Below are 24,644 nucleotides of genomic sequence, written 5' to 3' on the forward strand. Positions count from 1 at the left end.
TACTTTATTATTAATAAAATTTAACAGGAGTAATTTTTATACATAGGTAACAGCACAAAATTATAAATTGCAAAACAATATTTTGGTGTTATAATTTTATATAATAAATAAATAATAATACTAAATAATTAATACTAAATACTAAATAAATAAACTACTGATAAAAGAATATGTTCACTCTAACAAGACCAGCTCTTTCATCACCATGATTACAGAAAAGAGTTTTTTAAAATTGTGCATACACTCTTTCCACTGTCCCAGCTCCTTTGTACACCTTGTGCACTATATACTCCCCTTTCTTCCCATGTCCCTTATTTATGCATTATTCTATATGTAAATACATGTTTACTGCTTACCGCCAGCCTTTATTGGTGTCCCTTCATTTATTTTGGTTGTCTGAAGTTCATTCCGTAATAGATTTGTAAGAAGGGAGTCATGGCAACACACCATTCTCCAAGTTTTCACGTCGGTGAGAATTTGCTCTGTTTATACTTGAAAGTGAGCTTGGTTGGATATAAAATTCTTGGCTCAGATCATTTTCCCTTGATGACTATCTTAAATTTTCTCCTGGTGGAAAGCACCACTGTTGAAATTTTGAAGAGAACCTTGTTTTCTTTCCATTATATACTTATTCTTTTTTGTCCATATATCCAAAGAAACTTTCTTTTTTTAATCCAATAATTTTGCTACAATACGTTTCAGTTTTGCTTGTTTTGTGGTGATTTTCATGGGTACCTGTTATAATCTGTCAATTTGTAATTTTTAATCTGCTTTTGTGCTAGGAAAGTTTTCTTGAATTATGCATTTTAGTATTTCTTCTTTTCCTTTGCTTTGGTTTTTAATTTTTGGGGACTCCTATTATATGTATATTAGATCTTTTTATCTTTCTTGTCTCCTGAAATTGTCATTTTCTTTCAAATACTCTTCATCTTTTTATTCTTCTTTCCTCTTTAAAAAATTCCCTTATTTTCTTCTATTTCTCTTAAGGCATTATATGTAGCATTTATTCATTCTTCAGTTCCTTTAACTTCAGTCTTCATTTCTGAAATTTAAAGGAATTTTAAAAATCTTTTATTTTGGGACACCTGGGTGGCTCAGTCAGTTAAGCATCTGCCTTTGGCTCAGGTCATGATCTCAGGGTCCAGGGATCAAGTCCCACATCTGGCTCCTTGTTCAGCCGGGAGTCTGCTTCTCCCTCTCCCTCTGCCCATCACCCCTAGCTCATGCTCTCTCTCTCTCTCTCTCTCTCTCTCTCAAATAAATAAATAAATAAATAAATAAAATCTTTTTAAAAAATATTTTATTTCTAATTCTTTCCTGAGTCTATCATCTTATTTCTGAGTTTTCCCATTCTGATTTATGCTGTTCTTTCATGTCTTGAATCATTTTCTTAATGCCTTAACTTGCTTTACAATGAATGATTGTAGTTCCATCTGTTTTGTGCTCATATTTTCCAGGATGATGTCTAGAGGGATGCTCTGTATTCTCTGTTTTATTCTAATAACCTTGTGTGAGATTTGCTTTGATCTTTTTCTGTTACTCATTTTCCCCCCAAATTAGTTTTCTTGCGATTGTAGAAGGTTAAAAAAAAAAAAAGTTTTTCTAATTTCACATATAAAGAGCACCCTCTTCTGTTGATTTTGAGAACTGTTAAAATATGTCCACTTTTCGTGATCATCTCAATTTGTTCTCCCTCACTTTTATCTGGACCTCTTTTCTTTGTCCCTACCATTCCTATCTTGTTTGATTTGCATTCTGCTCCCAGTAGTTTTTACTCACTGGAAGGAAGTTTTGAGAGTTTATTGGGCCAGTCTGTCCCAACCCCTTTAGACCTTCATGGTGATGGCAAAACCCTCTCTTGTCTCTCCTCTGAGAGACAGTGAAATCCTGGAGCACAGACTATTAGCCATTTCTTTTCTCTGTGCCCAGCTTCTGGCACAAGGGCTGGCCTGACTGAACAGAACAGCCACCTGGAGACGTGAGTGAACAGGCCAGCAACAGACCCCACTGATGTCTCCCCCCCCAACACTCCTTCCAGGACCTCCCAGTGCCCATCTCCAGGAGAGGATTGCACTGGGCCCGGGTCCCCCTCTGGGTCACCAGTGAAAGAAGCAGACCCCCCAGGATGAGTCCTTGGCCCCTCCCCTGAGCAAGTGTGTCTCACAGAGGTGGAAGGCAGCTGCATCCCTAGATCTGCTGGGGCCCTGAGTCACCATGGAGGCCACCTGCAGGGTGGGCAGGATGATGCTTGCCTCTCAGTCACTCCCCCTGATGAGGTCGTAGAATATACGTGAGGTTCAGTGGGGTGGAGTCCGGAGCCGACGACCAAGAAAGAATTCTTGAGGCATCTTTGGTGCAAAATTGGTGGTTTATGAAAGCACGGGGACAGGACCCGTGGGCAGAAAGAGCTGCTGCACTGGGGTTGTGAGGGGTGGCTGATTATATACCATAGGGTTGGGGGAGGTGAGGAAAAAGGGAGGTTAAGGAAATACTTTCATATGTTAAAGAAGACTCACAAGATACCAGAGGGCTTGCCATTGTCAAGTTAAGGTGGTTTCTCCCTCTAGCAAGGCATTAACATGAAGATGGTTGGGAACTTCCTGGAGGCTGCAGATTAGAAGGACAATTTAATCGTATCTACATTCCCTTCTGGAAGCTAGGTTATTGGTAGAAATGCTTGGTTCTTGTAAACTGCTAAGACATTTGCAAACTGAGGGAGACTTAAGCCTTGCAGGATTGTGGTGTCTATAGGTTAGCTGTTTCTTTGTCCTTTAGGGCAGCCAGGAGTGCCTGAGGAATGTCACCTACACCCCATGGTGGGGGGGTTGCGGGTGTCAGTTTCTGCTTTGTCCTCGGCTTGCCTTCTGTTCCCTCATCACCCCTGTGCTTGGCTCCTTCTTTCCCTCCAGGCCCTTCTGGCCCTGGCAGCCCCATCGGCCCCCTCCTCCATGGGGGGTTGCCTAGAGATGTGCAACAGCAGGGACTTTGCCACCTCTGACTTTGTCAGAGCCCAGGGCCCCAGGTGCCAGGAGTCCTTGCCCTTACTGGGGGGTGGCCTGGCTCTTCCGGGACCCGCTCCCTGTCTTGCCCGCTTCCAGGCCCTCCCAAAGGCCTCATGGGCTGCTCTACCTGTTGGCCAGGCTACCTCTGCCTGGAGCACCCTGTGCTCCCACTAGGCCAGGAGATTTGAGAGAGGCATGGATCCCCTGCTCCCTTCAGGGGCCCTTTCCCACATGACCAGGCTGCTTCTCCATGCATTCCCTGAGGCCTTCCCTCCCAGTGCAGCTCCCCTCTGGGATGATTCGGGCCCTGATCCTGAAACTGGAGCCCCTACCTGGGTCGTCTCCTTGTCAGTCAGACCCGGAGAGGGGGCTGCAGGAACATGACTAAATAAATACACACAGGTCCCATCCCACCAGGACCAGGGCAGGGGCCTCCTGGGGACATGGAGGAAAGAGGCTGGCCTGCCCTTCGTCCAGCAACATCTCAAGCCCAGGGTGGTCCCTCACCTGCAGTGCCTCATGGCAATTCTGGACATGGCTCTGAATTGCTGGGACCATGCCCACAGAAATGCCCAGAATGCTTGCACAGTGGTCCTCAGGAAGGCATTAAGAGGGGGTGACATGAAGGACAAAAGGAGGGGAGCTGATCTAATGGAGGGTCTCTCTTACTTGTCAGGGCTCACTCTCCACAATCTGTCTTACACCCGCCTCTTGCCAAAGTATAGTTTTAGGCTTTGTTTGGGCAGGTCTAAAATAGTCCTTTCTCCTGGTCATGGTCCTCATTCATGATGTGTGACCTTTCTGGGGTGTTAGCTAGATGTCTAGGTTTGATGAGGAGTCCACGTAGACCTTCTGCCATAGCTGTGCCTCAGGTATTCCTGTTCTGCTCTCAACCCCTCAGCGGGCATAGCTTCTCTGCCTGGTGTCCACTGCTGTCTTGCATGTGCAGCCCTGCCGTGGGTCAGGGACTTATGAGGAACCCCTATACAGACTTTGGGGCCCCCTGATATTGTACAGCTTCCCCCTCATATGCCCTGCCATGCAGATTCCAGACCCTTCTCAGGGAGAGGGTTACAGCAATGGTGGGGCCTAGGGTGGGTTCTCTTGTCTCAATGCTGCAGTCTAGGCTGCCAGTTCTCCAGTGGAGAAAGCAGTCACTTCATTTCCTTGATCCTGCTTTATAGTGGTATATGATAAGAGGTCTGTCACTCTGTCAGAATTAGAAGCTAAAGTCCAGCTCTCCTTTTTTGAGCCATACCCAAAGTGGCTAACTTATCTCCCTGTATCTTTTCCTCCATGGTAGACATCTCGTGTTCCCTTGGCTTTTCATTGTGACTCCATTTGGTGCCGCTTTGTCATTCTGATCACTCTCCTATGAGGTCTACCATCATGTTTGTACTGCTTCCCTTTAATGGCTGAGTGCTGCTGGGGCACTAAAGCCAGACACATTTTAGGAGACGACTTCTCTAAGGGTTGACTCTGGCTTGAAGACTTTTCAACATGAGTAGTATAATTTCCATTTAAAGACGAGGAAAACATAGGGCACCTGGGTGGCTCTGTTATTAAACCTCTGCCTTTAGCTCAGGTCATGATCCCGGCGTCCTGGGATTGAGCCCCGCATTGCGCTCCCTCCTCAGCAGGGAGTCAACTTCTCCCTCCCTCTGCCTCTTCCCCAGTTTGTGCACACAGTCTCTCTCTCGCTCTCTTGCTCACTCTCTCTCTCGAATAAATATATACAATCTTTAGGGTATTAGGCTAAGTGAAATAAGTTAAGCAGAGAAAGGCAATTATCATATGGTTTCACTCATATGTGGAATATAAGGACTAGTGCAGAGGACCACAGGGGAAGGGAGGGAAATCTGAATGGGAAGAAATCAGAAAAGGAGACAAGCCATGGGAGACTCTTGATTCCGGGAAACAAACTGAGGGTTGTGGAAAGGGAGGTGGGTGAGGGAATAGGGTAACCTGGTGGTGGGCAATGAGGAGGGCACATGATGTGATGAGCACTGGGTGTTATATGCAACTAATGAATCATTGAACACTACATCAAAAACGAATGATGTACTATATGTTGGCTAATTGAGCTTAATAAAAAAAATTAAAAAATAAAGAAGAGGAAAACATGAATTATTTCTGACAATATCATTTCAGGTTACTAGGTTGAGATTGACTTGGACCTTAAGAAGTTGAATCACATAGTTCCTGGTCAGCAGGGCCTTCCGGGGGCATTCCCCAGAACTGTGGTGTAGAAAACCAGCAGAGGTAAGTTGGAGAGAGGTCAGGAGCACCTGATAAATGAAGACTGCCCTACCACCTTGCTTGGAAGACAGGTTAAGAGCATGTGATTGTAATGCCCCAGAAGCCTGGGGAAGAAAGTTTTAAAAAGCAGGAGTGATCAACTATTTTGAATGTTGCTGAAACATTTGAGAGCTGAGGACTGAGAAATGATACTGGATTTTGCAAGAAGAAAGATTGGGAGGGGAGGAGGTGGAGAGAGGGTGTGGCAACTGATCTTTCAAGGAGTGTTTCTGTGCAAAGGGATAGAGAAATGGGGTGGAAGCTGGAGTGGAATGTGGGATGGAGGGAAGCTCTTGTTTTTTCAAGGTGGGCAATATTATCACGTGCTGTTATGATCAGCTGAGATGAGGAGGAAGAGTGGTAGGTTTGAAGAGAGGAAATGTGTGAAATAGGCAAGTAGAAGAATGAACTGACCAGAAAAATGTAGTCGATTGCTGGGTGGTATTAAGGAGTGACTTCAGGGGCGCCTGGGTGGCTCAGTCGTTAAGCATCTGCCTTCGGCTCAGGGCGTGATCCCGGTGTTCTGAGATGGAGCCCCACATCAGGCTTCTCCGCTGGGACCCTGCTTCTTCCTCTCCCACTCCCCCTGCTTGTGTTCCCTCTTTTGCTGGCTGTCTCTCTCTCTCTGTCATGTAAATAAATAAAATCTTTAAAAAAAAAAGGAGTGATTTCAGATTAGTGGTGACCCACTTAATGCAAAACCAGTTGGCATCATTGTGTTGGGGTTTGACCAGGTGAGTGTGATGTGAGGAGAGTGGAGTGAAGGAGTGATCATTATGCTGGTCTGTGGAGTTTAAGGTGGGCAAGCAGGAATGTGATGACATGTAGGGTTGGGGCCATTGAGTAGGTGGGAAGCACAATGGTGGGGCTAAGCAATTATTGGTGAATAAGGTGAGTGTGGAAGTGAGATAGAAGGGGTGGTTGGGGAGTGGGATTCTTGGTAGCAGTTGGTGGTAGTAGGAGGCAAGGGGTATGACCATAGCTGTGGGTGGCTGAGGCAGCACAGCTGAGATGATCTTAGGAATTGAGAAAGACAAGGAATGGAGAGACCAAAGTATTGGGCAAACCATTTATGAGAATTCTGGAGTCCTGAGGAGCCAAGACAGAAGTAGTGGTGGGGAAAACAAGGGATGGGAGATGAAAGGGACATGAGCAGATGACTGCAATAGGGAGAATCATGTGGCTTCTAGTCAGATGGTAGATGTTAAAAGGGAGTAAGGCTTGGGAGCAAGGAGGGCACCAATTCCACCTGCAGAGTTTGAGTACTGTGAGGGAGGAATCAGCACCTGCTTGAGAGGGCTACAGGGGGAAAAATGCCATCAGGGCATAGAGGCAGGTTTCAGTTAGCACAAGAAGGTAAAGGGCATGGTGAAGGGTGAGAATGGGAGGTGCTGCTGCTGGAAGACCCCCAAAACTCCCCAGCACATATATGTGCAGGGGGCAGTGGAAGTTTAAGCCACATTAGGGGCTGGATACACAGAGCCTTATGTAGATGAGAGTCTGGGTGATGAGGAATAACCTGTGGGGGTGGGGGGCAGGGAAGCTGGGATTTTATGGTACCTGGTTATGTAAAACATGATGGCTTTAGCCTTAACCTTCTCTTGGAAAAAGTGGACAGTCATCTGAAATTATCAATTCCTTCTTTGGATGGTGTTAAAGTCAGGGAGAAGGGAGGTCTCTATGATTTATATGGTTTTAAAAAGAAAGAATTGTGGTGTGCTTGGGGACTGTGACATCATTCTAATGTCTAGGCACCACTTAGGAAAATAATGGGACCAGGATTGTTGTAATACCTTTAAGAGGCTTTAACACTTTGAGGAGCTGAGTGTCAAGCCTTCAGTACTTTGGAGTGTGTCCTTGTACAGGGTCTTTCTACCTGAGTTCAGCACGTGTAACAGTGTCAGCATGTCAGAGCTACTAGAACTGCAGTCCAGGTAGTCTCAGCTTCTATTCTGCATCCTTTCCATGGCCTGTGGGTCTGACTGCTTACAGACGCCATGGTATGAAGCTTATATTTGGCCCAGAGAAAAGTTATACTCTTCTGAACTTATGAGAATCAGTACAGCACCTGAAGTAGGTGCTCAGAACAGGCCTGTTGAGTGAATGAATGAGCCCCATCTGCTGGAACCCCTACTTTTTTTTTTTTAGATTTTATTTATTTATTTGACAGAGAGACAGCCAGCAAGAGAAGGAACACAAGCAGGGGAATTGGGAGAGGAAGAAGTAGGCTCCCAGCGGAGCTGGGAGCCCGATGCGGGGCTCAATCCCAGGACTCCAGGATCACAACCTGAGCTGAAGGCAGATACTTAAAGACCGAGCCACCCAGGTGTCCCTAGAGCCCCTACCGTTGATCCCCTTTTCCTCTTCCAAGATATCATGCTCACTTGCTTCTCTGCTGTATTTGTCCACAACTTCCCACTCTCCTTTGCTGATGACTTCCAACCTCTACTCCTGACTAGACCTAGCCTCTGAACTCCAGACATGTGTGATGACCCACCTTCCAGTTATTTCCATCTAGAGCATCCACAGTGTTTTAGTCCAGTTAGGGTGCTATAAGAAAATACCATAAACCAGGTGGCTTATTGACAACCTCCCAAAGTCTCCACCTCCAAATATCATTACACTAGGCATTAGATGTCAATATATGAATTTGGAAGGGGAGCACAAACATTCAATCCATAACACATAGCCGCCTCTAATCCAGAATTTTCTCCCTCATAAAAGAAAAGGAGAGAGATGGGACTTTTCCTCACCTCATCCTTCTTATTTGAGGACCTTGTTTGGAAGGATGTGATTCCAGGATGGCAATGATTATTTGATTATTAGAAGTCTAAGGATGAAAGCCATGTCCCTGAACATGACAGATGAAGGGATGGATGGATGGATGGATGGATGGATGGATGGAAAAATCTCATGCTAGAAACTCTTATAACAGTTTCCTACATATCTCTGTATATTTCTACATTCTTCATATAACTGCCTGAGTAATCATTCAAAAATTCAAATATGAACATATTATGTTGCTGCTTGAAATCCTGCAGTGGCTCCTTTGGAAACATTGGCCTCCCAGATGTAGGGTAAAAGGAAAGGGCAAGAAAGTTGATATAGCTACATTATTTTTAGACAAAACAGATTGTATTGCAAGTAGCATTTCTAGAGACAAGGAAGGCCCCCCTATAATGGTAAAAGGTTCACTTCTTCAGAGGCTAAAGCAATTTAAAACTTGAATCATCTGATAACGTAGTTTCAAAATATACAAAACAAAACTTGACAGGAATACAGGGGAAAATTGACAAAACCACTATCATATTGGGAAAAATTAACACATTTCTCTCAGAAGTTAAGATATTAACTGGACAAAATGTCAGTAAAATACACCGAAGTAAGATACATAGTAAGATACACAGAAGATAAATAGTGGAATGGATAGGCTTAATTTCATGAACATATAGAACCTTGCACCCCATTTGGAGAGTACATATTCTTTCAAGTACACACAGACCATTTAAAAATTATTGATCACATAGTAAGCCATAAAATAATCCTCAACAATTTTCAAAGAATTTACGTTATACCATATTTTCCAAATATGGTGAAATTAAAGTCAAAATTAATGCCAAAGATAAAATTAAATGGAGAAAATGTTCATATGAAGTTTTGTCTATGATATTAAAAGGTAATAGCAGTCCTTGAATTTTTTTATGGCCTTTTTAAACTTGAGAAGTTTTTCGCTCTAAGGAAAGAATAAGGAGCACAATACAAAAGCCCTCTTGTAAAATGATTACTGTTATTTTGCCCAAAAAAACTCAAGAAAAGAGAACCTTTGAGTAAGTGAATTGCTTAAAGAATGGTGTTTGTAATTCTAGTCCAGCCTCATCTCACTTTTATTAAATGTACTCTGGGAAGCAAACTGAGGGTTTCAGAGGGGAAGGGGTAGGGGATTGGGATAGGCTGGTGATGGGTATTAAGGAGGGCACATATTGCATGGAGCACTGGGTGTTATACACAAACAATGAATCATGGAACACTACATCAAAAACTGGGGATGTACTGTATGGTGACTAACATAATATAATAAAATAAAAAAATAAAATATTTACTAGGTCTAGAGTCTCTAGCAGAACTGAATTTGGTTCATTGACACAAACAAGCAAAACAAGCTTTGCCTCTGATGTTGACGTAATTATGAAATTTCTTAACAAGCAAACCCACACTTTCTGTTTTTCTAAGAAGCAACAAAGTGTTTCACTGTTTTGAGTAAAGTCAAGTTGTAACCAATTAGTAAAATAACTCCAAATGGACAAAATAACTAGATATAAAAATGAAACCATAAAAACCAGTAAAAAATGGGTAGATATTTCTCTGAAAAGGGGGTAGATAGGGCTTTTTAAAGCATAAATGCAAGTGGAGAAATTATAAAGGCAAAGTGATGGATTTGGGACTATAAAAATGTACAACCTACCATAAACAAAAATCCAATAACAAATCAGGGAAATAATTTTCAAAATAGAAGACAAATGCTTTATGTCTTTAATATGTAGTGAACTCATACAGAAAAAGATGACCATATTATAAAAATGGGCAAAGTACCGTAAGATATGCAGAAAATGAGCAGCACTGTGGACAGGCTCTTGATCTAATGGACATAGAAACTTGCACCCCACATTTGAATGTGATTTTACCAAAGAAGAAAGACAAATAATAAAGAAAAAATAATGCTGAATCTCAAAAGTAGTCACAAAAAATAAAATTAAGACACAGAGACAGCGTTTCTCTTGCTAAATTGGCAAAATACATGTGTTTAGGATAATAATACCGTCTACTGTTGAGAGGGCAAAGGGAAATAATGTCATACACTGCTGTGGTAAATTGGAACAGCCTTTCTGAGGGGCAGTTTTGTACGACGTATCACAGGCTTTAAAAGTCCTCATTCCTTTTGACTTCACAATCATACTTCTAAGACTTTATCCTAAGGAAGCAATCAGACATGTACAAAAATATGAAGACAGAAGAATTTTAACATGGTATTGTTCGTAGTACTGGGAAATTGCAATCAAACCAAATAACAAAGAGCAGAGAATAATGACGTGTGTAGGTGATCATATATTATATGTTGATTAAAATAATACTTCTGAATGATTTGAGAAAAGAGTTGATACTACCTTGAAGTATCTCTCAAATGCACCTTACTTCCTCTTTTTTCATCTCAACTTTTGAAGTTCCCCCACCCTGTACCTGTTTCTCCCCCAGCTCTTTCTATCTTACAAAAGGCCCCACGCTGCCTTAGGGGCTGTCTCCTCCTCCTGGGCCCAGTCTCTAAGTGCTGGATCTCTTTGTTCTCTCTCTGTATGCTCCCCTATGATGTCATTCTGTCTTGTAGTTCAAATACCACCCATATGCTGATGACTCACACATCCTATCTGCAGCCCTGACTATTCCCCTGAGTTCCAGACTAATGTATTTAAATCAACATCTTCAGTTAGGTTTCTTACTGGTGTTTCCACATGTTTGTGACAGAGGCTTAATTGTGCACTAGTATCATTTTTTGTTTCTCTTAATAGTAACATTCTTTCAGGTTAGCTGTGTGCAAATCAGCACAGGAAGACTCTACATGTCCAAGTCTCTTTTGCAACTTGATGTGTCCATGTGACTGTGTTCTGACTAATGGGATGGGTGTGGCAGTGAAGAGTACTACTTCTAAGTTGTGCCCCTGACAAAGGAGTCTAATTGTCTTTTTATTTCTTCCCTTCTACTTTCCTTAGGTTTAATCTGCTCTTCTGTTTCTAACATGAAGTGCCTTTTTTGTTTGGAGATGAAAGCTTAGGTCTCCCACCCCCCCCACCCCGGCAACCACCAGTTTGTTCTCTGTATTGATCAGTCTGTTTCTGTTTTGTTTGTTCATTCGTTTTGTTTTTTGGATTCCATGTATAAGTGAAATAATATTGTATTTGCCTTTCTCTGACTTATTTCACTTAGCATCATATTCTCTGGGTTCATCCATGTTGTCACAAATGGCAAGATCTTGTTTCATTTTAAGGGCTGAGTAATATTCCATTACATACGTGTGTGTGTGTGTGTGTGTGTGTGTATACACCATATCCATATATATGCATATTTATATAATATTTTATATATATTTATATAATACCATATTTATATAATTTATATTTATATATATTTATATATTTATATTTATATAATACCATATCTTCTTTATCCACTTGTCTATCAATGGACACTTAGATTGCTCCCATATCTTGGCTATTGTAAATAATGTTGTGATGAACATAGGGATGCATATCTTTTTGAATTAGTGTTCTCATTTTCTTTGGTTGAATACCCAGTAGTGGAATTACTGGATCAATATCCATCAATCATTTAACCCATCCCCCCCACCAACCTCCCCTCTCCAGCAACCCTCAGTGTGTTCTCTACAGTTAAGAGAGCTAAGTTTTGTGGTTTGCTTCTCTCTTTTTCCCCCTATGTTCATCTGTTATGTTTCTTAAATTCCACATATGAGTGAAATCATGATATTTGTCTTTCTCTAACTTATTTTGCCTAGCATAATACTCTCTAGCTCCATCCACATCACTGCAAATGGCAAGATTTCATTCTTTTTAATGGCTAAATAATATTCCATTATATATCTATGTATATTGGACTATTGGAAATACACACATACACACACACATATATATATAATATTCCATTATATGTGTGTCTGTGTATCTGTGTGTATACATATATACACATATATATATATGGTCACAACTTCTTACTTCTTTATTCATCAATCGATGGACATTTGGGCTCTTTCCATAATTTGAGTATTATTGATAATGCTACTATAAATATAGGATGAAGCCCAAAGCCAGCAGAAGAAGTGAAATAATAAAGATTAGAGCAGAAATAAATGATATAGAAACAAACAAAAACCCCCACAGGAAAATAGATCAATGAAACCAGGAGCTGGTGCTTTGAAAAAATTAATAAAATTGATAACCCCCTAGCCAGACTTATCAAAAAGAAGAGAGAAAGGACCCAAATAAATAAAATCATGAATGAGAGAGGCAACATCACAACCAACACCGTAGAAATACAAACAATTGTAAGAGAATATTATGAAAAAGTATATGCCAAAAAATTGGGCAATCTGGAAGAAATGGATAAATTCCTAGAAACATATAAACTACCAAAACTGAAACAGGGAAAAATAGAAAACTTGAACACACCAGGAAAGAAATTGAATCAGTAATAAAAAATGTCCCAACAAATGAAAGTCCAGGACCAGATGGCTTCCCAGGGGAATTCTACCAAACATTTAAAGAGAAGTTAAGACCTATTCTTCTCAAACACTTCCAAAAAATAGAAATGGAGGGGAATCTTTCAAACTCATTCTATGAGGCCAGCATTACCTTGATTCCAAAACCAGTTAAAGACCCCACTAAAAAAGAGAACTACAGGCCAATAGCCCTGATGAACATGGATGCAAAAATTCTCAACAAGGTACTAGCTAATCGGATCCAACAGTGCATTAAAAGAATTGTTCACCACAATCAAATGGGGTTAATTCCTGGGTTGCAAGGGTGGTTCAGTATTCACAAATCAGTGACCATAATACAAGACATTAATAAAAGAAAGGACAGGAACCATATAATCCTCTCAATAGATGCAGAAAAAGCATTTGACAAAGTACAACATTCATTCTTTTTTTAGAAAAGATTTTATTTATTTATTTTAGATAGGTGATAGATAGATAGATAGATAGATAGATAGATAGATAGATGATAAATAGATATAGAAAGGCAGAGAGACAGAGAGGAGGGGCAAAGGAGAGGGAGAGGGACAAGCAGACTCCGTGTTGAGCATGAGCCCAACACAGGGATCAGTCTCATGACCCTGAGATCATGAGCTGAGCTGAAATCAAGAGGTGGTTGCTCAACCAATGGAGTCACTGAGGAGCCCCACAGCACCCATTCTTGATTAAAAAAAAAAAAACCTCAACAAAGTAGGAATAGAGGGAACATACCTCAACATCATAAAGGCCATATATGAAAGACCAATATCATCCTCAATGGGGAAAAACTGAGAGCTTTTCCTCTACACCAGGAGCAAGACAGGGATGTCCACTCTCACCACTGTTATTTACCATAGTACTGGTATTTTTACTTCTATTTTTTTTTGAGGAACCTGCATAGCATTTGCCTGTAAAACTGACACTATTTGTAGATGACATGGTACTATGTATAGAAAACACTAAAGACTCCACCAAAAATCTATTAGGAGTAAGAAACGAATTCAGTAAAGTTGCAGGATACAAAATCAATATACAGAAATCTCTTGCATTTCTATACACTTAATAAAGAAGGAGGAAGAGAAATTAAGAAAAACAAGCCTATTTACAGATGCACCAAAAATGATAATACGTAGGAACAAATTTAAACAGGGAAGTGAAAGACCTAAACTCTGAAAACTAAATAAGACATTGATGGAAGAAATTGACAATGACACAAACAAATGAGAACACATATGATGCTCAGGGATTGGAAGAATTAATATTGTTAAAATGTCCACATGACCCAAAAATGATCTACAGATTCCATGCAATCCTTATCAAAATACCAACGGTATTTCCACAGAGTTAGGACAAATAATCCTAAAATTTGTATGGAATCATAAAAGACCCTGAACAGCCACAGCAATCTTGAGAAAGGACAAAGCTGGAGGTATCACAATCCTGGATTTCAAGCTATACTACAAAGCTGTAGTAATCAAAACAGTATGGTACTGGCACAAAAATAGACACAGAGGTCACTGGAACCCAGAATAGAGAGCCTAGAAATAAGCCCATGCTTATATGGTAAATTAATCTATGACAAAGGAGGCAAGGATATACAATAGAGAAAAGACTGTCTTTCAATAAATGGTGCTGAGAAAACTGAACAGCCACATGCAGAAGAATGAAACTGGACCACCTTCTTATACCATAAACAAAAATAAACTCAAAGTGGATTATAGACCTAACTGTGAGGCTGAAACTATAAAACACCTAAAAGAAAACATGGGCAGTAATCCCTTGGACATCAGCCTTAGCAACATATGTTTGTCTTTCCTGATGTCTGAGTAACATTCCATTGTATCTATGGACCACATCTTCTTAATCCAGTCATCTGTTGAAGGGCATCTCGGCTCCTTCCACGATTTAGCTATTGTGGACAATGCTGCTATGAACATTGGGATGCATATGGCCCTTCTCTTCACTACGTCTGTATCTTTGGGGTAAACACCCAGTAGTGCAATGGCTGGATCATAGGGTAGCTCAATTTTAAACTTTCTAAGGGACCTCCACAGAGTTTTCCAAAGTGGCTGTACCAGCTTGCATTCCCACCAACAGTGTAGGAGGGATCCCCTTTCTCCACATCCTCTCCAGCATTTGTTTCCAGCCTTGTCACTTTTTGCCATTCTAACTGGTGTAAGGTGGTATCTCATTGTGGTTTTGATTTGAATTTCCCTGATGGCTAATGATGTTGGACATTTTTTCATGTGTCTGTTAGCCATTCGTAAGCCCTTCTTTGGAGAAGTGTGTAGTTTTATTTCTCCTTTTCCACATTTGATGCCTTTTATTTCTTTTCCTTGACTAATTGCTCTGCCTAGAATATTCAGTACAATGTTGAATAGAAATGGCAGAAGTCAACATTTTGACTTTTTCGTGGTCTTGGGATACTTTCATTCTTTTTTTTCTTTTTCTTTCTTTCTTTTTCTTTTCTTTTTTTTTTTTTTAGCTCCGCGTTGTTTTTTTCCCCATTATGTTCGGTTAGCCAACATACAGTAAATCGTAAGTTTTTGTTGTAGTGTTCAACAATTCATTAGCTGCATATAACACCCAGTGCTCCTCCCAACACGTGCTCTCCTTAATACCCATCATGGAGTATGGTATTAGCTGTGTGTTCTTCATAAATGCCCATTTTCAAGTTGAGGAAGTTCCCTTCTAATCTTTGTTTTCTGAATGCTTTCTTTTTTTTAAAATTCAGTTAAAATTATTTTTTATTTTTTAATAATAACATTTTTTTATTATTTTATTATTTTATGTTAGTCACCATACAGTACATCCCTAGTTTTTGATGTAGTGTTCCACGATTCATTACTTGTGTATAACACCCAGTACACCATGCAACACATGCCCTCCTTACTACCCATCACTGGCCTATCCCATTCCCCCACCCCCCTCCCCTCTGAAGCCCTCAGTTTGTTTCCCAGAGTCCATAGTGTCTCATGCTTCATTTCCCCTTCTGTTTACACCCCCCCCCTTTCTTCTTCCCTTTCTTCTCCTACCGATCTTCCTACTTCTTATGTTCCATAAATGAGTGAAACCATATGATAATTGTTTTTCTCCTCTTGACTTATTTCGCTTAGCATTATCTAATGAAAGAGTATAGGATTTTGTCCCATGCGTTTTCTGCATCATTTTGTGGTAATCATGTGGTTTGTTCCCCCTCATTTTATTGATGTGCTGTATTATATTGATTTTCATAGGTTGAACCACCTTTACATGCTTGTGATAAATCCCACTTTGTCATGATGTATAATCCTTTTAATTAAAATTCTTTTAATCAAGTTAACTGCTGTGTTTGGTGTGCTAGCATAGCTTTTAGCGTTTTTGCATTTATATTTGTAAGGGGTATTGGTCTTTACTTTTCTTGTGGTATCTTAGTCTCACCTTGCTATCAGGGTAAGGTTGGCCTCAGAATGAGTTAGGAAGTTTCCCCCCTCTTCTACTTTTTGGGAAGAGTTTGAGAAGGATTTATAATTCTTCTTTAAGCATTTGGTAGAATTCACCAGTGAAGCCACCAAGTCCTGAGCTTTTCTTTGTTCTGAGGTTCTGGATAATAGATACAATCTCTTTACTTTTTTTTATAGGTTTATTGAGAATTTCTATTTCCTCATGAGTGAGTTTTGTTAGTTTGTTTGTTTCCAGGAAATTGTCCATTTCATCTAACTTGTCTAAATTTTGGTGTGCAATTGTTCATAGCATTCACTTGCTATCTTTTTTTTTTTTTCAATCTCTGTAAGGCCGATAGTAACGTCCCCACTTTCATTTCTGATTTTAGTAATCTGACTCTTCTCTCCTTTCTTAGTATAGAATCAGTACTGCTTTTTCTTTTCTTATATTGTAAAGAGATAGCAGCTTCATAGGCCTCCATGTGCACCTTCCCATATAATGTCACTTGTGCTAATATGAAGATTCTGCCACCTACCAAGTATATTATTGCCAACTATATATTGAGAGCCTGGAGGGAAAAAAAGAACAACAACAAACTCCTGGATGATCCACAGAACCATTGGATTTCCTGTCAGATTAAAATGAGGCAGAACTATTATTATCTAGACTTCAGAAGCCCTTTTATAAGCAGAGAACTCATATTCAATATATTTTTTTTCAAATGCAGGTATTCTCCTTACCACAGTGCACATTTACCTTGGTAAATAGACACAGGTTTTTGGGAAAGGGTTGGCTGGGTTTTTCTGACCTCCACCTTAATCAAAGGGCTCTGGGCCCATGGGCTGACTTAGACCTGGACACTTGCTGGGGAACTACAGTTTTCCACCACAGTTGCTAGCATCAGCTTTCTGCTTGCCGGCTCTCTCTCTCTCTCTCTCTCTCTCTCTCCTCTCTCTCTCTCTCTTTTTTTTCCCCTTAGGAGAATCAAGTAATACCCGAGTCAGCTGCGCATACATCCAGACCCTAGAACACTATTACCTACTATCTATGCTATCTATATTGCCACAGATTCTGGTCGGTCAAATGAGACTGACCCCACCCTGGCCTTGCTGCCCAGTATGGTAATGATGCCCACCTTGCTCCTGGTAGTTTTGTGCCACCATTGGGACCCTGTCTTTTGAGAATCCTGTCATCTCCCTTGATTGCCAGTTCCATGCCAGCGTCGCTTGCTTCCAGCAATGGCTTGCAGAAGAGAGTCAGTACTGATCTCTTCAAAGATGCCAGTGCCACCTCACCAGCACATTTCCTTGAGTAGTGATTTCTCTGCCCTCCAAAAAAACAGAGGCTGGAGGTAGGACGTCCGATCTCACATTATAAATCATACCTAAAAACCTACTCCCTTGGACCTTCTCGCCAATTCCTCAACTTTCTCTGCCTAGGAAGCTCCAGTATTTCCATGTCATTTACTGTAGACTGTTGTTGTCCACGCTGATATAATATGCAAATTGGGCTGCTGGGTTGGCCTCTTATTTAAGGACACCAAACCCCGAGTCACAGCTCTGTGCTCCCACGTTAATAAGTTCTCCCCATACTGACTTATATTCTGTTCCCTGTCTTGCAGGTCCAACGTTCTCAAAATCCATTGGCACGTATATTATCTCACTTCATGCAAGTACATATGAGCCAGGTCCTACAGTTTCTTCTGAAGGTGAGGCAATTCCCATCCAAACAAAACTGTGTTTTTTTCTTGTGCTGTGATCTTACCTAGTCTTACCTACCATTGTTATTAGTCCGATAGTACTGGAAGTTAGCAGAGATTAATGTTGAATAAGGCAAGCAACATCTGTTTAGGTAGCTGCCTTAGATGAGGTCTTTGCAGGGTCTCCAGGAACAAGGAAGCTTCTCCAGTAGCAAGAGTTAGGGGGCCGCTAATGCCCGGGTGAGGTTTCAGGGGACTCTGGGTATTCAGTGTTCTCATGCTCATCACCTTAGTGTGTCTCGGGGTTCCACTTTTTCTTTGTCAGATCCACACATAAGTATGGAGACCTGTAAATTCTGTGCATGCCATCTCCGTGCAGCTCTGCCAACCAACAATTAGGGTGAGGGCCTGATGTTCCACCATCTGCCTTGTGACCGGAGGAGAGGAGGTCTCCTTAATCCAGTAGGTGAGGGTGGGTGACAGGTTGGGCTATCCCATCAGACACACACACCCATGATAGAGAACCAGTTTAGGGCCATCTTAGAGCCACCTTAACAACTGCTCAGGCTGGAAGGTATCTCAGAGTCTACACAGCCAGCCCCCCAAATCCAGCTGCACACCCCGAATGTGATCCTGGTTCAAGTGGAGGAGAAGAGATGTGTGTCCTAGGCATGTCCGCCCTCTTCAGTGAATGCCTCAGGCATAAATGACACCCCCAGGAGAGACCAGTTCCTCTCCCTTCACCCCAAACCAAGGGATACCCACAATCCCACAAGTATGGGAAAATTGGGCGTTCTGGTTTCACATGTAGGCCATCAATCCATGATGCCGATCAATATTTCTCACTAAGAATGTGAAGTAGTGCATCACAGTCATCTTAGAAATTAGATTGTCACCTGGGTCCCAAGATTGTCATCTTCTTTCTATGGCACCTGAAATTTATCCTCAGATCAGAGTCTTAAACCACATCTTACTTGCTCTACCGACTCACCAATGCTATGGATGGATGGATGGATGGAAGGATGGATGGATGGATGGATGGATGGATGGATGGATGGATAAGGTAGTGAAGAAAATGTTAGAATGTAGAGCCAGATACAGCCATGTGAAAAGGCTGAAGTTGAGTGATATATTTGATTCAGAGAGATGCAATGTTTATGGAAGAACTAAAGTGTGATGTTCCAGTGTACAAGGTCCACATAGAGCATGGAGATGGTGTGTTTCCAAGTACTTTTCAGGACCATGAGGATGTCATGTGGATTAGCCCAGGCAGAATGCCTCAGGAGTCATTGGTGTCTCTCAGGCAGAGTCGAAAGAAGGTTCTGATGGGCCTGAAGCTTACACAGTTCGGAAGGCCCTCTTCTGGAATTATGAAAACAAGCATGAAAGTGAGTATTTATTTAGGATGAGAAGAAAATTCATAATGAACTTTAAAAGATGATGACTAAATCACTGAAATTCCAGAATAGTATGTGTGTGCGCACACACACACACGCGCGCACACGTATGTATATGTATATGCATATATCATATATACATATTTAGAGACACCAGCTACGTAGTTGTACAATCTAAAGTATGATGAAGCAGAAGTTCAAGGTGAAAGATAACAATAGTTTTATTGTGAATCAAAACAGCTAACTCTTGCAAATTTTACACACACACACACACACACAAATCACACGGCCATATGAACACACAGCATGGGCCTGTGAGTGACAGTTGACACCCTCTAAGAATAAAAATGCACTCAGGTTCATGTTAAACCTTTAGTGTTTATTTTCACATCGAGTTTTAAAAGTATACTAGCTTTTCTGAATTCTTTTTTCCCTCAGAAAATCTTGTTTCAAGTTAGGATAACAATTCACGGGCTTCAGAATTTTAGTTAGATATGTTTCATTGTATTCTGACAACAGCCATATTTAGCCAAATGGAGGATTTTCTGTTGCCCATTTCTGAGTTCCGAGATCCTCGTCCGTCTGTTGCTCAAGCAGCCTGGAATGACTTACCAGCCTGCATTTATAACTGCTGGAACCTGTCAGGGCTAGTCAGTGAGTAAGTCAAAAGAGAAAGCTTGCTTGGTTTGAGACAAATGACTGTGTTTTCAGGGATACAGGTCCAGAACAAAGTGCATGCTTCCTTACAATTTGTGCCACTTTAGATGGGCTCCTAGCAGTGAGCTTGGGTTCCTAGGTCTAAAATAGCTAAACTATGCATATGATTACTCTAGTTGTCTTCCACATGGGGATAAACCACTATATGTAAAGCATCCAGTCAGTTAGGAACACAGCCAAGAGCCTGTCTGTTTTAGGAAACCATTTAGCCATTGAACAAGCTACTTCCCAAATCGAGTCTTAGGGAAGCGTAGAGTTAACAATCTTGCACAGGCTGACAAAATGTTTACTGCACGTTGAGATTTCGTTCATCCACATGTGGACTACATGCAGATGACCCATTAACTTTGGATTCCAGACTGCTTTTCCAGGAACCATTCGAAGGCAGTGGCAATACATAGAAAACATCTCTGCTGTTGGCTTCACCCCTCAGGGCTACTTTTCCAGACAAAGAAGCATGGCAGATCAAAGTCAGGAATTATCTTAAGAAGGAATCCAATCAATTATACTGAGGCAGCGCCAAAAGCATAAGAAATCCATGGGATGTTTCTGTAAGCGTCTATCTTAGATTTTAAAAAACGATTGTCGGTTCTTGTCTGACACCAGGGGTCTTTCATGTAATAAAAGAATGTGCGTCGTATATTAAAATATGAAGTACTGTCAAAAGCAACGTTATGAAAACATCTGGACAATTACACATCCAAGCAAGGAGAGGGAAGTACAGCTGCTTGCAGTGTTTTAACAAATCAGTTTGTGAAGCGCTTGGGAACCGGAAATGATGATGGCCATGCTACCCATAAGTGCTAGAGATGGATCCAAAATGAATCCAGCATGTTCCCGGGGTCTCAAATTTACAGAACACATTTACATGCCACAGAGAATGGAAGGATCACACGTTTCATACAGGCAGGGTAATGAGAGGTCTCCCTGTTAAAGTGTGGGCACAGGAGGAGTTATTTAGCTTTGCCCCTCGTTGCTGATCTCTTTCTCATTTCCTTTAGGATATTTTTATCAAATAGCTCTTTTTCCCGGTAATGCACAGGTGGCCCCTGTAGGTACTTTTGTTCTGCCTCCTTGTAACCTAACCCTTCAAGTGCAGCAATTGAACAAATGATTGCTTCTGGCAGAAGAACTTCCAGAACAAAACTCACTTTGTCATCCCTTGCCAGAGTCAGCATTTTCTTGTCTATCTGCTTGTAGATTTCTTGTAAATGTCTTACCACAACATCCAACTGGTCTTCATCCTCCAGGTATGTTTCAATGCAGATCACGTACCTGCTTGAATTCAGAAATGATGCCAGCCACCTGGACTGTTTCCTGCCTTTGACAATGTCCAGAAGATGGTGATCGGCTCCCTTTCTTTTCACGATGAAGTCCACTAGCTTCTGGTTGGCTCGGTCCCGAGCAGCCCTCATCCGGTCAGGGAGAATCTTCTTGCGGGGCCTCTTTCCGCCCAGGGAGGCCTCCTCCTCAGAATCTTCCAGGTCGGCATAATCCACCTTTGGGAAATCAATCTCCACATCCCCGTCTTGGATGGCTTTCCTAATTGGGTAACTGATGTCAGCAGCGTAATAGTCCAGGAAAGAGCCTGCAAAAGACCCGCGACTGAGCCCTTCTCTGTAGTGGGAAATCAGGGAGAAACACCAGTTCACACTTTGCTCGTACACTTTCCTGGCTCTCTTCATTAGTTTTTCTTTCTCTTTACAGTCCAGATGCTTTAATCTTCGAAGAGGAACTCGAATGCCACTCATTTCACAGTGCATGTTTGCCTCAATCAAAAGCACCCTTGCAGTCTGCTCTGTTTGGCTGACACTCTTTACCACTGCTGGCCAAAATGGGTGATTTTGAAATTTAAACCAGACCATCATTCCTCCTTCAATGGGACAAGGCTCCTGTGGAAAAGCCATGCTTGTTGGTTGTCCCATTTCCTTGCCGACATCCTTTTTAATAGCAGTGGTGGGGTTAACAGCCTTTGAGTTGACTGAAGACTGAAGTTCCTGCCGCCCTTTTTCAAACTCTGGTACCTGCAGCTTCCTTTTTCTATTTGCCAGACGGAGTGAATAACGCCGCCTCAGGTTAGGGGCGCTGGAGGATGCTGCCACACCTTCCAAGCCTGGCTTCCAGGGACCCTCTCCATGATCCTCAACATTCCTGGAGAAGGCAGAGCATTCAGAGGAGACAGCCAGGGTCTTTGGGTAGGTGTCATGTGCCTCTTCTTTTAGAGCCTTGGGTACAGTGAGGTTGAAACCTGGTGGCAGAGGTGGAAGGACGCTTCCATCTTTAGCACCTGTACCCTCCTTGACTGTGCAGTGCAAGGACCTAACTCCTGAGGTGTCCCTCTTTTCCTTGCCCTCTTTCTCATAACCATCTTCTGAAAGTGACGGGAAGTTTGGGTACATCCTGCAGCTTTGTGAGGACTCTGCTTGCATTCTCCTTGGAATAGGAGTGACGGTTCTGTGTGCCTGTGTTTGACCACCGTCTGGGGCGCCCTCACTCTGTGAACATGCCAGCAGCGATTTGAGGTTTTTGCTTCTCCTAAGACTCCTCAGTAAGTTCCCTTTGGGCTTCCGGTACTTTTTACGAGATCGCTTTTGTGGTCTCCTTTGGGATGGTGTAGTGGTCTTTGGTTCATCTGATGCTCTTGCTGGACCCGAACTTGGTCTCTCATTCAGAATCTCCAGGGCCACTGTAAGAGCGCTTCTGTAGGGCACTTCCTGTCCTGGTGGGACACTGGCCTTCGACTCAGCTGTCAGCAAGGAGGTAATGTATTCAATTTGAGACTCATTTAGGATCTTTATGTCTGTGCTTTTCACTTCAATTTTTTCATCTACTGAGAGTATTTCAACTTCTAGAGAAAGTGCCCCTTTCCTCTTATTTTTTGGTGAGATCCTAGATCTGGACAAAACCTTTGCTGGCCAAAAGTGGCCTTTCCAATTGCATAGGACATACTCAGCATCCATTATGATTTGAGTTTCCTCTCAAGAGGTAACTAATAGAGGTCGAGAGGTCTAGCCATCACATCCACCGGCACGGCAGGTCTTCCCTAAAACAATGTTCTTCACCACACCTTTTTGGCCTAGGACCACAAAGGGTTTACAGTTTGTGTGGCCCGTCCTTCTTCACCTGAATCTCCCAGGGTCGCTGGAACTTGTGTTTTGAATGGACTATGCTGGAGAATACTGGAATGTGGAAAAGGAAAAGAGGAAAAGTATTAGGAGAAAAAAATTCGTTTTGTGAAAGTGGAAGAACATTGGTCAATGAGAACTGATAAGAGATAAAACAAAGAAATATGAAGAGTGTGTATCAGGCAGGGGGTAAATACATGGCAAGTATCGGGGGAAAATACAAAAGATACCAGAGGAGTTTTATAACCCTCCAAATCCAACTTCTTGCCCTGCTTGTTACTACTGCGTATTAAAGAGAATCTGTATGGGGAGGTGGGTGTCATTTTCCAGATCTCATTTGTGTTATTGGACATTCTGTGCCCTTTGTGCTCCCTGGGGCTCATCCTGGGGGAATGCTTCAGTTTTTATTTTCTGGGGCTGCTAATGCCACCCTGTGCACCCAAGGAAGCCAGAGGCGATTTCCAGCCTACAGACACTGAATGTCAGCACAATGTTGTGCTAAGAGCATGAACTTAGAATCCAGAGGCTCGCGAAGGTCATCATGGTGGTTACTGGTACCATCCTTCATAAGGATTGCTGCAGGCATGGGCCATTGGGTGTGACCTGCACTTTTTCATTTCTCTATGGCAGTTTAAAAGGCTGTTCCCCGTGCCCCCAGCACAAATTTGTGTAAAGAAGTGGCCGTAGAGCGAGGAGCAAAATAAACCACACTCCAAATGTCAACATGAAACGACTGCAAATGAAATGTTTAGTAAAATAAGAACGTCTTACAGAACACCACGTAGATCTGGGGAGGCGAGTTTCTGTGAGCTGCATCTGTTGATTCACACACTCTAACTGCTTGTCCGGCAGACCCTTTACTCTGCTCTGTGCTTCTGAAGTGCACTGTCCTTCCAGGGATCAAACGACATCAAATGTAGATACCCAGGACCTACTACGTCCCTCTAATGTTAATCTAGAAAATCAGAAAAGCAGATGGGAAATTAAGCCAACAAAATGGGGATGGATTCATCATTTTCCCTTCCTCAACTCTGGAATGCAGGCCATTCTGAAACAGAAATGTTAGTTAAATCTCATTTATAATGTAGACATGTCTATCTGCCTCCTGCTTTTGCATTTCAAAAATATTTCCACATTAAGCTGGTTAGTTTAGGCTAGTCCTCCTATTTCAGAACCGTGGGAACTACTGCTTTCATAACAGTCCTTTTGTCTGTCTTGGATGCATTGATTTAATAGTAGCAGCTTGTGTATGTGTGTGTGTGTGTGTGTGTGTGTGTGTGTGTGTGTGTGTAACAAAAATGGGGTCTATAATGTAACTGTGTTTTGGTGTTTCTCAAGTAACATTAAATGGGTTTGTGGAGAACATAAAATGGGTAAAGAGTTATATACAGGAGGCAATACATCATAGATGCTTACTGTCAATATGATGGTATATGGGCTTGTCACACATTTCCCATGCGTCCATAGGAACACGCCTGCACATATTACCTAGGACTACATTTCTTCACTCAAGAGCATATTTGATCACCGTTACAGGTGAATGCTGATTTTTTGCATCATTTTTGTGAATCTCTTTACAATGTGGTTTCTCTGACATTTAAAAACTTTATTTAAATACATTTTAAACATTCAGATGTGTGTAATGCAGAAAACGCAATTGTTCTCTCAATCCCTCTCCCCACTCCC

At 41.8% G+C, this 24,644-nt stretch overlaps 2 protein-coding genes across 2 annotated transcripts in view; one reads left to right on the top strand and one right to left on the bottom strand.

Moving 5' to 3' along the window:
* Positions 1 to 24,644, top strand: part of LOC123786522 (paraneoplastic antigen Ma6F-like) — a 159,904-nt gene that overhangs the window by 18,274 nt on the left and 116,986 nt on the right. The window lies entirely within an intron of this gene.
* Positions 20,787 to 22,793, bottom strand: LOC123804152 (PWWP domain-containing DNA repair factor 3B-like). The gene has a single exon (XM_045816131.2). It carries the CDS (start codon positions 22,791 to 22,793, stop codon positions 20,787 to 20,789), a length of 2,007 nt encoding a protein of 668 aa, XP_045672087.1.

This window comes from Ursus americanus, chromosome X, assembly GCF_024610735.1.
Source record: "Ursus americanus isolate L20-20 chromosome X, mUrsAme1.1.p, whole genome shotgun sequence".
NCBI classification, from domain to species: domain Eukaryota; kingdom Metazoa; phylum Chordata; class Mammalia; order Carnivora; family Ursidae; genus Ursus; species Ursus americanus.